Source organism: Nelumbo nucifera, chromosome 3 (genome assembly GCF_055504915.1).
Source record: "Nelumbo nucifera cultivar China Antique chromosome 3, China Antique-T2T, whole genome shotgun sequence".
Lineage (NCBI taxonomy): Eukaryota > Viridiplantae > Streptophyta > Magnoliopsida > Proteales > Nelumbonaceae > Nelumbo > Nelumbo nucifera.
The window spans coordinates 2,726,137-2,739,994 of NC_142651.1; the positions used below are offsets into that span (position 1 = coordinate 2,726,137).

At 42.1% G+C, this 13,858-nt stretch overlaps 1 protein-coding gene across 1 annotated transcript; it reads right to left on the minus strand.

The window, feature by feature from the left end:
* Nucleotides 1-2,584: 2,584 nt before the first annotated feature.
* On the minus strand, nt 2,585-6,362 carry GDPD2 (PLC-like phosphodiesterases superfamily protein). Its single transcript, XM_010252291.3, has 8 exons — nt 5,876-6,362; nt 5,583-5,764; nt 4,239-4,298; nt 4,033-4,113; nt 3,725-3,925; nt 3,522-3,617; nt 3,231-3,427; nt 2,585-3,078 (listed from the first exon to the last, which is right to left on the minus strand). The coding sequence occupies exons 1-8, from the start codon at nt 5,970-5,972 to the stop codon at nt 2,841-2,843; spliced, it is 1,152 nt and encodes a 383-aa protein (XP_010250593.1). The 5' UTR covers nt 5,973-6,362; the 3' UTR covers nt 2,585-2,840.
* Between the last annotated feature and the right edge of the window lie 7,496 nt (nt 6,363-13,858).

The window sequence follows — 13,858 nt, forward strand, 5'->3', positions numbered from 1 at the left end:
AAAGTACAGGGGGAATGCATCCTGACCGTGAATTGATGTCAAATTCACGGGTAGGATGTGGCTTATAGGGGGGCAGAGGGCTATTAGTAAGGGGGGGCTGGAATTCAGAATTCTGCATCGTGTGATTTTGTACTTCTCCCTTTAAACATTGGAAGAATACTGAACGTGGATTAATTAATGATATTCTAAATTCTAATATTGTACGAAGCACTATTGTCAATTTGGAGATTCTCTTCAGTGACACTTTAGTGAATTTTCAGTATCAAATATAATATGAAAATTTTTGGCAATGTTTTAAAAAGCGATCCGGAATCAAAACTGTTCTGTCCAGCAGTTTCCTGGTTGACGGTTCAACCATTTGATTCAAACGGATAATTTGTTCTGACAAAAAAATAAAAAATTAAAATAAAAATGGGTAAAAAACTGTTGAATAAGTCAATAGTTTGATCGTTCGGATTAACGACAGTTCAAAAATCATGAATTTTGGATGTATTGTGGCCAAAATCTAAGAATATTTTTCAAAATTCTATTATTTTGATTACTTATTTATCCAAATAAATGTTCCTCAAGTAATACTTACCCAGGGCAATACTTGACTCCTAAACCATGTTAGAGGACATGTGTCCTATCACATCTTGATTTTTAGATTTAAACCCTATATCTTAAAACCCTCGAATCTAAACTCTAAACTCCAAACCCCTAAATCATAAATGATAAACTCTACATTAATCTCTAAACCAAGGTTTTAACATAGGGAACTGTTTTGGGATCCAATTCCTAGGACAAATGGACCAATTGTCTAGTCTGAACGAAAAGCCTGCTCTGACAGAAAAAATAAAAAACGGCTAAAATCGTTGTTTGGCTCAACTATTTGATGATCGGACTGCCCGGGTCAACAATTTGCTGACCAAATCAACAATTTTAGGCTAAAAATCCTAGTTTTTCTGGTCCAACCATTCAGTCCATTCCGATTTGAAAACTATGCTGTAAACCCTTAAATCTTAAAACCTAAACCCTAAAAGTATTTTATGAAATGGCTGTGGTAAAATGCATGCCCTTAGGATTCTTATAAATATCCTTTGGCACATCTCTTTTGAATGCAGGCTAAATATTAGAAATCTCCTTCATTGCTCATTGCTCGGTACACTGGGTTGCTAGGAAAGGTAATGAAACTGCACACTTAATTAATTGCCAAATTTGCATTGTCCATATGACCACCCATACTTGGTCTTGTTTGAAATGTAATTTTGCCTTGCTTCAAAAACAAATTTGTTTTCGTGAGGGTCTCCCTCTCGACGGGAGGTTTTCATTTATCTCTCTTTATATCAGTATTTGGACAGATTTGAGGGATGAACAGTTTTGATCTATGCCTATAGAACAGACTTAGGATCTTTGGTTTTTTTGTTCATTCTAGTCTTTATATTTTCACTGCTCTTTTTCTTATTTCTGTTGGGCCTTGATCGGATTTGCGTGTAATGTGCCTTTGGAGCCTGCCATGGGTATCCATTTGTTTTGCAACGATATTATCATTCCTGGGCCTTTTTCTGACAATCATCGAGTTCTCTCCGACACATTCAAACTCCAAATGTTTCAGCTTCTATAACAATATGGATAGATGTTTTTCTTGCACATTTTACGTCCCTACAGTCACAAGTTACTTCTTTGTACACTTTAGACTTTCTATGGGGCCTATTCTTTGAACATTAGGCGGTGGAATGTTAAGAGAGTTTTGTAACAACAAGTGATCTTTGGCTTCTCCCGCTTTTACAGTTTCACGTTTTCAATTATGCCATAAATTAGGTGCCATAGTACCTACTTTCTTTATACCCCTTGAAGGTTTTGCATAGTTAATTCATCTCTATTGAAGACATTTAGCCAAACTTTTTGGTGTTTCTTAAATTTGCATCAGTTGTAAAAATTTCTCATTTCGTTTTTTCTCCCGATGCTCGTAATTACCTGTTTTTGTCTCAGCATGCTTAATATGTTTTTTTTTATTTTTTATTGTATTTTTCATTGCTGCTTATGTTTAATGAGCAATTTCGTTAGACTAATTTTAACATTTAAGAAACTTCATTAAATGTGGAACCCGCCTTTACTAAATATCGAATCACCTGATGATCAATTCCCCTCATTTATCAAACAAAAAAAAAATAAATAAAAAACAAACAAACAAACAAAGAGCTTAAAATCCACCATACTAAATATAAAATTGTGAAATATATTATATAATGTAAATTCGACTTTTAATTTAACCCTACTTAAACCTATAACCCATGAAACTCTCCCTTCTCTCATTCTTTGCTCATCCCATTCTCTAAACATTGGATTTTACTCTACATCGAGCCTCAGCTTCCAAACTGGTTTCATTCAAATTTTAACAAATGGTCCGAGCCTGCCCAATGGGTATCCAAAACCGTTTGGTTTGTAGTTGGAATCGAAATCGGAATCAGAATCCAAATGATCTATTATAGGAACGGGATTCCGATTGTACCAACCAAACAGTTGAAATTGAAATAACCCATTCCATTCCTGCAAACGAAACTGGGCCTTATAGAGATTTCCATCAGAACCAGAAAAATAGATGTAGAAGAAAGCGAAAAAATAACCTTGTAAACCTTGATGGTTATCTTCCTAGTGATTTTAAAAAGAGACCCCATAAAAGTGAAGACAAGATACATTTTCAGTACAAAGTTGAAAGAGCAATTACCGTCAAGGATAAGGACGATGCCACCCACCCACGTTGAAACAGGGAGTGGGAGGCACTCAAAACTCAAAACTGTTAAGTGTTGCTCTTGCGTGTTTGGTTTGGTTTCTCTTTCGTTTTGATTGTATTTAGTGCCTCAAGGTTGTATCAGCTCAGGTATGAGCTTCAGTAGAAATGACAGCTCGCGTTGGGAGAATTTAGGCCTTGTCATCATCCCCTGAATCTGTTCGTCTCCTTCCGTTGAGGTCTCTTCTTCACCCTCCGCTTCTGGCTTGATGAAACCGGCAACCGCCACTGTTATCTCTTGAACAAGATCCACAATAACGCCATCAATTCCCATAACGTGTTGCATGTAAACTGCCTCTCTCACATTGCTGAACACATGGAAAAGCATGAAAAATAAATCTTGATTAGAAGAGATCATCCAAGTCTAGAGACTAGAGAGATTCATAGTCCTAAATCTTCATCAACAACTCAGCATCAGTTAGAATTGAATATTAAAACTCCATTAACAATGAAAACTTACTTCAACTGGCCGTAGGTTAGGAGGGAAAGATTGGATTCTTTGATCTTGGCTATTGCTCCTGGATTTCTAAAGACAGCTTTGACTTCGGATACAATCCCTTGCAAGCCGCTTGCCAAGCACAACTTTATGGCTTCATCCAAGGAGTTCCTTCTCACATCAGAGTATATCTCGTGTCCTCCATTTGTAAGGAAAAAAACCTGGTTTTCATGAGAATAGCCATTACAATCATTCACATTGAAAAGGGAAAAAGATGCATAATAGTATTATGGTAGGAACAGAGGAGACTCTTACAGGGTATGTGCTCTGCAACTTTCTGATAAGCTGTGCTGCATCTGGTTGGAAGGTTGAGAAGATGATTGGTCGATCTTTGGCGTATTCAAAAACCACCTGCCCATCAATTACAACTCAATTAAGACGAGAAGAAACTCTCATATATTCATGCATTCAAACTTCAATTCAATCCCAACTACAACAAAAAGACCAGTGGAGTATACCCTCAAGATTGCTTTAAGAGCATGGATGAGTTCTTGCTCTTGATAAATAACGTCGTCATCGAACTTCAATTCGATATTAAAACCCAACTTGGTATCAACCTTCTGGAATGCCTCTTGCAATGTGCAGAGACAGTCGTCGTCCTCAACTGTCCAGTTGAAAACACTCCCTTTACCAGATTTTCTAAATAGAGCTTTTCCCACCTGAAATTTTGATACAAGGCAACCTTTGTTTTAGTTTTATCTGATGGATTTGGAGAGAAGAAATAAAAGGAGAGTCAAGCATGGCAGGAGGAACAGAAAGCAATTACATTTCCAGGCTCTTTTTGTGGCCCATAGAGAAGGAATTCAGCTAAAGTAAGCTCTGTAGTTCTCTTCTCTGCTATGACCCCCTGAAAAATGAAAAGGGTTTTTTTAATAAAAACAAATAACGTAGATCAAACTTCCAATCATGAAGAATAAGAAGAGACAAAGGAGCGGTACAGAAGAAAAGGAGAGAAAGACTAGTGGATCTTACGTTCTCTTCGGTGACGATGAAATTATCGTGGAAAATAATTGGACAGTCATCTTTAGTCACCTACAAAAAATTTATACTTTTGCTTATAGTCTTGTCTAAAATAATAGAAAATTGGAAACCGAAAAGGGTAAATAAAGAAATCAATATACTGACATATTACAGAGTACAGACTACAGGGAGAATGACTAACAAAGTTGGGAGCAAGCAAAAATTGAGAAGGTCCACAATTATAATTTTGGAGAAACTGGGTGAATGAAAACGTTAAAGGGTTTGAATAGTTGGAGAAGAACTGGGTGGACCACTAATTTCGTTCAACAACAGATAGGCCCAATTAATGGTGACAGACTGACAGTATGGAGGAGCAGATCCCACCTCTATCAATATTAGGATTTTTTATCAATGATAAAGGTCCTCAGCCTCAGGGCGGGCTCACAAGAGAGTAAACTCTTCGGTTGCCATTCAAATACACACGAGATCGGCTTCAGTGCTCACAAGACTGTGCTGACACCGTTCATATAGCCTTGGTCCTCTGCGCACCGAAGCCGATGTCATACATATAATTTGGTTTGCTTAGGTGGACCGTTGACCTTTGTGCACGCCTTGTTTATAACAGTCAGTCTAACAGACTCCATCAGAGCAGCTTGTCTATTCTATGGATAGGTGTGGTTGAAATCATGGCCTTTGGATGTATGTTGGAGCCCACTTTATCCGATTCGCATCATTAATACATAGAGGGCTGTTATTCACGGCTTTAGCCCAAGGCTATGCAATGGGTGTAGCAGATATTTCCCCATGGCACCGGTCCCTTCAGAGTAATTAGTACTCTTCAGATACCAGCGCTACGTAAGATGGTTGTCAGCGTGGGTCAAACTTGGGTTCCCAACTCAGCACACTAGCACAAGGCGACTCTGCCATGGCCAGTGGCCCATGGGAGGAGGAGGACAACTCTAGACAAGGATAAGGCAGAGCTGAGCTGAGAGCCCACCCACATCTGTTGAGTTGACCGTATACGTGCCATCGTCCTCCCTCCTCCTTTTCCTAAATCTGAGCGGTTTTGCGGTAAACACGCCGGTTTGCATCTTGCAAGTTTCTCAACTTTTACGCGGCGGTAGGTCGCCGACAGTAACACCGCGCAAAAAATTGTAGTATTGTATTCCGGAATGGATAACCGAAAAAACGAATTCAGGCAACCACAGTTTCTCCGGGATCGTAGAATAACCAAATAATAAATCAAAACAGAAACAAAAAATTAAAAAAGGCAGGCATGGAAATTAATTAGGTAAAGGGAACAAAGAGAAACTGGGAAAAAAAACACAAAAGTGATATCGCTGGTCGGTGCCTTACCTGAACGTCGAACTCGACAAAATCGACGGAGAACTTTCCGGCCGTATTAAAGGACAGGATTGAGTTCTCTTTTATTGCCTTCATTCTCCGGTCGGACGAGTGCAACATGTTCATTCCATTCCCTCTATGCCCGATCACAAGAAACTTTGACGACTTAAACGTGGTTGCGAGACCTTCATTAACTGTGGTACGAGAATAATGGGGAAACAAATAGATTAAAAAACGCAAACGTAAGATCAGGCGGTGAACCACGGCCAATACAAAGAAACCAAAGGTTATGATTCAACACTCACCTTTGGAGAACCTATCTGAATAGAGAGGTATCGTGGCATTTTCCGGGACCTGGTCGAGGTGAGGGACGTCGGAAACATGAACAGTTTTGAGAGCCATTGTGGGATGAGAGAGAGAGAGAGAGAGGGAAGGATACAGGGGTAATTACAAGGTTTGTCAGAGGATAGAAGGTCGAGCGGGGCGGGGGTTTATAAAGAATGCGGAGGAGACGTAACGGGAAGGAAACGGGGATCTTGACGGAAGAATATTCGAAGGTGAATTTATGCTTTCGGATATTCTTCCTGTTCTTTGTATTTTTGGAGAATCAGAACGTCGCTGTCATTCGGGAGAAGCTCTCAAAGTTGGGTAGCATATTCCATTGAGCTAAGGGAATCGACGGCAACGTTGGGGTGCGCCGTCTCCTCCCGTTAGGTTTCTTCCTTGATGGGTAAGCCTGGCTGGGCAGTTTTCCTCTCCCCTGTAACTGCGTCTCCCTCTGGCCGTAGAACACGAGACCCCGAATTTTTTTTATAAACGATTTTCCAGAGGGGAATATGCCGAGAATATCTGGTTCCGTTTGGAGACCGGATTCGTCTTCACAACACACGACCGTACATTTTCGAAAAATGTTACCAATGCAGGGTTAGGACGGTGTGAGGACAAATTTTCTTGAGGACTGAGCCGTTTGATAGATGAGTTCACGTCTGAACTCTTGATAGATGCGTTTTCTACGTGGATTCGTGATGGCAATTTATCCCTTTTGCTACCTCAGACCGCACACGTAGTGCGCGCATGCAGATGCAGCCAGGAGGGAATGGTGTTTACAGTTGTTCTTTTAATAATAAGAGTATTTTGCTCCACCGTTTGGAACTTAGGACATGGTTTGCACGTGTTAAGACACAAAATGTCTATTTATTGAATTATTGCATACATCGAAATTTGGAAGCTTCTCCCTAGAAAAAGGGGAAAATTTCAGAATAACCGTCTAATTGCCCAAACTTAAGTGGATGATGACGATGTGGGTCCACCACATGTTTTAGTGGAATTGGTATCTGTTCCTTTTGGCTGTATTTGTTTGGTTTGAAGTAAAAAATAAGAACAGAAAGGAAAGCCTTAAAAAATGCTTCTTACACAGATCTCGTAGTGACGATCTCACCGTATGTAAAAAAACATCTAATGGTAAAATCTATGCTGCGGAAAAGATACGATATGAAAAAAGTTTTAATTAATCAAAATCCATTCATGAATTTCGATTAATAATACTTTATTTTCTATTACCTTTTATCATTTTAATTGATTGGTCAGTTGTTTTTCAAATATCATAACTTTTCTACATCATAATCGAACCCACATATAAGTACAGGAGATGTTTTTTATATATGGCCAGAGCATATTGTGAGGACTGAGTGAAGAAGGAGCAGATACGGACTAGTTTCAGTGGCTGATTCCTTCGCAAGGATTTAAGTTGTGTAAAGTTTGTTATTTAAGAGTCCAAATGTATTCATAAGAGTATGCTTTACACCGACCCTACAATCTGATGAAACATTTCTTATATTTGTATTTGTTATTCATCTATAAATGTTCTCAATACAAAAGCGGGATGCGAGTGTGAGGTTAATGTTACTTACTATCAGTATTTAAGGCGGTTCACGAAATCCATGCGAGGCGATCTTTGCTGCTCAGACGTTGAGAGAGTTTTTGGGCCCAACATAATAATATTATGGTGGTGGTTCATCTATTCACGCCTATGATTTTATTTTTTATCAAAATAAATTAAAGCAATTATTAATTTATCCACTCTCCTGTTAGCGTGATATTTCCAAAAACTGCCAAAGTTTTGGCTACGGTCCAGACTCGATACAGCACCAAACTACGTGGCACCGGGGATAATTAACTTTCCAGTTTCCCCCGGTGTTAAGTCGTGTTGTGCTTACCAAGATAGTTGTGGGCAGTGCCCAGCTGTTAAACAAAAGGTCTTCCTTTTCTGGCAACAAAACATTGCCATAGTGTAACTGATTCGACTCCACGTCCTACTTTATCACAAATGCTTACTAGTTATTGTTAAATAAAGCATATCAACTAACTTTCTTGCTTCAACTTAAAATAATATTATTATTAATAAATAACAGGATTTGAGAGCCCTATTATATATATATATATATATATATATATTAAACTTATACATTTTTCTTCGGAAGGCTTTGCTGTAAATAGATAGGTATTTGTTGGTTGAGGGATATATAGATAGATTGATTGATAGAGATTCCCTCAAAAGAAAAAATAAAATAATAAAGGCAATTCAATTAAAATTAAACCTTTTGTAATGTTGCTGGGCTATGCCCTTGTTTGGTGTGTTCCTTGTTCTATTCCACAGGCATGGCATGGGTGTCTCTCTCTCTCTCAAGGCCCAACCGAATTATTATTTGGATTAGGAGTGTTGGGGTCTATTTGGCCGTTGTCGTCTCTTGCCCCACTACTCTGCCACCTAACCCTTGCTTCACATTTATCCTTTATATTAGTAATCTATTTAATGTTGTTTTTGTTCGGTGTAGAGACTTTCTATCCTAATAGTAGGGGTGTATAATCGGTCAATTTGGTTTCTTCAACTGAATTAAATCGAATTGGAGTTCAGAATTGAATTCGATTTGGTTTGGTTCAGTTGGGGTCCTAATTTCACATAAATGATAAATTTTGATCAATAATTTATAAATAATTTACAATTAATAAGTGTTATTAATTAAAAGTTAAAATAGCCCTAAAATCCAATGATTTTAATTAATCGACTATTATTATCAATTAATGTTAGAATGTCCCAAAGCCTAATGATTTTAACTATTTAGCTATTATTATTTTCTAAAAACAATTAATAATTGGTCTAAATTTTAATTAACAATTATTATTTACAAACAATTAAAACCCAACAGAAAATCGACAAATTGGTCATAAGAAATATAATAATTAATTAACATAAAATATTAAATAGATCGCATTAAATATTTAATATACTTAATTAAATACCATTAAAAAAGTAATAAGTCATTTTCCTTCTTCAGAGAATGAGAGTTAAGACCTACACCGACCTAGAATATCAGTCGGGATGTGCAGAATAGATTGTCGGTAATTTTTTACATTTTTTTTCTCATTTCAGAGTAAATAACACTGAACTATATAGTTAATAGTTAACTTATAAATGCATAGCAGTTACCCGAACAAATAACCAATAAAGTGGTGGGTCCTAATAATGGTGCAAAATATGGTGGGAGTAATGGGCCCAAGACCCATTTATGGCCCCATATTCCCAGCTCGGAAAAGCTGAGACCGAGAGTTGCTTGCCTTGTCGTTTCTATCTTCCAATTAAGCAACTCCAATTAATAATTTTTTTTCTTTTTTTGGAAAATTTCAATTTAATACCCTAAACATTGTGGTTAATGCCAAAATTAGTACCCGAACTTTAAAATGTATCACTGCTGTATCTAAATTTTGGAAAACTGTCAATTTAGCCCAAAACAGTTAATTAACGGACGTTAAGTGGTATGTGAAATGAAACAAATACCCTTTGAACATTATCTAATTTTCTTTACAAGGAAAAAGACAATGAACCTGCATAAAAAGTATATCGCTCAGTCTCTCTATAAACTAAATAAATACTAGGAGTACAATATTGTATTTCCCAGTGAAACAGTCGGTGGCTTTCGGTTGCCCAGTTCATCCAGAGGACCAGGTCCTATGGCAATTACCTACTTAACACCACATGAATGAAAATTGATGGTGCGCAATCTGGCTGGTCCTAGCTGTCAACGACCTTGCCTTTGAATGGAGCTACAGAGAGCCTGAAACAGAGAAGATGAGGAAGCTCCGGGGGGAATCCGGTATGAATGCTCCGAAGCTCAAGTTAGAATTCTCTCAAAGGCAAGATAAAACCAGATGGCGCAAGGTTCACATACCTTGTTCTTGGGGGGTAGGGAGCCTTTTATAACCACCTCGTGCACTCACTTCTAAGTTTCAGTCAGGTCGGGTATGACTACCCCTGGACTCCTGCTAGTTCGGGTGTCATCCCCCCTGCTGAACAGAACCGCCACTGCTCTTTTTGTCGGAGCCGTCTCTGCGACTGGCGATGATGGTGGTAGGTGGTGGTGGCAGGTGGCCATTGAAGTGCAGCTGTCAAGCGTCAGATCCCAAGTCATTCAGGTGCGCCGCCCTTGGATACGGACCTCCTCGGTGTCAGGTATGGTACGTTTGTTCAATTCGGCGTCCTGGAAGCGAAGTGCTGGAGTGGTGAGCGAGGTGAAGTCTTGAGTTCAGATAGGAGAGTGTCCCGAACTGCCATGAGGCGGGCCAGTTCGGGTCATTGCCTTGTGTGAAGCTCGGGGCCTAAGGGAGAGTTCGGGCTCCTTGTAGGGAGTTCGGACTCCTTGTAGGGAGTTTGGACTGCTGGTAGGGAGTTCGGACTGCTAGGTCCTCCCTTTGATGCTCGCGCCCTGGGCGCGCTGTTGTGCCGAGTTGTTTGCCTTTGCCACGTGTTCAGTGATTACGAGGTCGGCCCAAATCTTCCTTCATCAATTGCCCCCCACTCCTCGTGCTAAGGGTCTTGCCTTGGCGCGGGGAGTTCGCAAGGTGGCAAGTGGATTTGTCCCGTACTACGAATCTCGGTTGACTAATAGCGTGAGGTGCGTTGTCAGGGTTCTTTGGGTTTCTTCGAGCGCCCAAAAGACGGGAAACGCGCCGACCTGCCTACAAATGCCGACAGACGTGACAGCGCGCGCTTTATTTCAAAAATTCAAAAAGCGCGCCGCTGGGAGACGTGATAGCAGGCGTCTTTTCAAATTTTGAAAACGTGTCACTGCCGCCTTTAATGTGAGGAGACGTGCGTTGGCGTTCTGTCAGTTTCAGAAAAACGTGCGGTCAACGCGACTGCAGTCCGTCGGATTGGCCTTGATATGTGCTATTGCTTCTCGGTCACTGTGGGTATAAATAGTGGGGGACCCCAGTCGCTTTGTCACTTCTGTGCTTTGCCTCTTGAGCTCGCGTCTAGGCTTTCAGTTCACGTTCAAGGTTTTTTGCTTGTTCAAGTTCCCGTAGTCTTGTTCAAGCTTTTTTCCGAGTGAGTACCTTCTTGGAATCCACCTTCTTTCCTCGATGTCTAGCTCGGATAGCTCAGACGGTTCTTCAAGTGGGTCAGATGCAGGTTCCACGAACCGAGTTGCATCCCCTGATAGTCCTAGCGAGCCGGAGGTAGAGCTCGAGGAAGAGTTCAAACCTGTAGGTCGAGTCACCTCGGGTAGTTTGGCGTCCACCTCTCGTCGGGGTCAGACGTTAGACAAGTTTGGCCCCTCGACCATGATGCCTAAGGGGCTCCAATCCCTTATTACCTGTTACAATTTGCCTGGGGAGTACGCTTATTTCATACCTTCGGGTAGTTTTCCTTGGGAACACTGTCCTGATGAGATTGTGATATTCCGGGAGCAGCTCGCTGCGGGGCTGCGATTGCCTTTCCATCCCCTCCTTGTCGAGGTCTTGAATCACTTCGGCGTTATGGTCGGCCAGCTTCACCCGAACTCCACTCGTAATTTGGTGGGGACAATCTCCCTATTTTGCGAACAGGGCTTTCCTTTAGACTTGGAGATCTTCTCTTCCATTTTAATGCTTAAGAAGCAAGCGGGTCTCCTCCCCGGGCGTAGGCGTGCGTATTACCTATCTCCTCGCCCGAGTTTTAAGCTTTTACATGAACTTCCTAACAAGGTCCCGGCGTGGAAGCGGGACTACTTCGGGGTGCGAAGTGTGGTGGGGTGGCCGTTTCAGAGGGTGGGGGATGGCCGCCCCTGACTCTGGTGTTACGCTTGACAAAGAGACGGTGAAGGGCCTCCGGTAATGGGCGCGGCTTGGGCTAAAGTGTCAACAGTATTTGACAGAGGCCAAGCTCATTGCGGCCGGCCTGAGTTCGGGTAGGTTTCTTACTTAGAGGTTCTATTTTGCTATCTCTTGCTTTTTTCTGATGCCGAACTCTTTTTTTTGCAGGTGTGATGCACTCAGGAAGGACTCGTGGTGGGCACTTGTTTCAAGGCATGAAGAGGAGGAAGCGAGTCGACAAGCGAACTCATGCCAAGCTGCCCCGGGATGCGGAGCCCGAGGTACCGGACTACCCATCAGAGGATCTGCCCAGGGAGCCCGAGATGGCTCTTTCAATGCAAGATGCGGCAGGGGGCCCGTATGCTGAGACTACTTACACGGGGGCTCCCACCTACTCTGGTGCTCCTGCTTACTCTGGGTCTGCTTATACGCGAGCAGGGCCCTCGGGCTCGGGGGCCCCAAGGGAATTCAGGAGTGTGCTGTCGTCGACCTACGCTCTTCAGAAGAGTAAGGAGGCCATTTTCCCTGAGGAGGTCACGGCGTGGACTGATCTCCCTCTACACCAGGTGGCCTGTCGTGCTGTTACTCATGCCATGGTGGTAAGTCAGACTTTTTATCGAGCTCTTTTGCTTTTATCCACCTTGCTGTCGTTCTTTTGATCACTCGTTCTTTCTTTTTGGTAGGTGAACTCTTCTATCCATGCCTTGGCGGCCTAGGTGGAAAGGAGCTCGAGGCAGGCGCGAGCTGTTGAAGAGGCTCTTCGTGCTGCCGAGATGACTTCCCGAGCTGCAGAGGCGGTTGCTCGTGCTGCAGCCACAGACGGCGCCAATTGATGGTGCGCAATCCGGCTGGTCCTAGCTGTCAACGACCTTGCCTCTGAATGGAGCTACAGGGAGCCTGAAACAGAGAAGATGAGGAAGCTCCGGGGGGAACCCGGTATGGATGCTCCAAAGCTCAAGTTAGAATTCTCTCAAAGGTAAGATAAAACCAGATGGCGCAAAGTTCACATACCTTGTTCTTGGGGGGTAGGGAGCCTTTTATAACCACCTCGTGCACTCACTTCTAAGCATCTGTCAGGTCGGGTATGATTACCTCGACTCCTGCCAGTTCGGGTGTCATTCCCTCTGCTGGACAGAACTGCCACTGCTCTTTTTGTCGGAGCCGTGTTTGCGACTAGCGATGACGGTGGCAGGTGGCGATGGCAGATGGCCGTTGAAGTGCGGCTGTCAAGTGTCAGATCCCAAGTCAGTCAGGTGCGCTGCCTTTGTATACGGACCTCCTCGGTGTCAGGTATGGTACGTTTGTTCAGTTCGGCGTCCTGGAGGCGAAGTGCTGGAATGGTGAGCGAGGTGAAGTCTTGAGTTCAGATAGGGGAGTGTCCCGAACTGCCATGAGGCGGGCCAGTTCAGGCCATTGCCTTGTGTGAGGCTCGGGGCCTAAGGGAGAGTTCGGGCTCCTTGTAGGGAGTTCGAACTGCTGGTAGGGAGTTCGTACTGCTAATTCCTCCCTTTGATGCTCGCGCCCTAGGCACGCTGTTGTGCCGAGCTGTTTGCCTTTACCACGTGTTGAGTGATTACAAGGTCGGACCAAATCTTCCTTCATAAAAAATGTTCAGGGCTTCACTTAATATGCGACGTATCGATCCAATTCTACTCATTAAACAGAGAAATAGATGTCAATGGTACTTCCTTTTCCTGCGTAAAGCACAACAGTCTCCGTTCTACTTTATGCATATATATAAGAATACTCGTACAACTTCCCTCCTCTCTATTACCTACTACAACCACCACCCTGATTACAAAATAGACATTTTAAGTAATTGAAGAAATAAATCTCACCGTGCCAATGGAAGGTTTCTCGTTTGTTGCCTCTATCAGCAGCAAGCCACCAGCAGTCTTCTGTTCAGGTTCAGCAACCTGGAATCAAATAGACATGAACGATACGACCACAGATTTCCAAAGTAGGTATCAGGAAATATCCAAGTGAACACTGAACACCCATGACGATTTGTTTTGAGGAAGCCCACGTTATTCCTTGATGCACCATACTTTTAAATCATGCACCAGCTTAGAACAACAAAGAAAGGAGACACATCTTGATTAGAACACGGTCATTCGGAGGCTTGAGAATTGAGATCCTTGATATCGTCTGTCTCAAGA

Coding starts and splice junctions, on each gene's coding strand:
- GDPD2 (XM_010252291.3), bottom strand. CDS start 5,972: ATGGCTCTCAAAACTGTTCATGTTTCCGACGTCCCTCACCTCGACCAG. Junction 3,428..3,521: donor AGTTGCAGAGCACATACCCT/GTAAGAGTCTCC, acceptor CATGAAAACCAG/GTTTTTTTCCTTACAAATGG. Junction 3,079..3,230: donor CTAACCTACGGCCAGTTGAA/GTAAGTTTTCAT, acceptor CCATGTGTTCAG/CAATGTGAGAGAGGCAGTTT.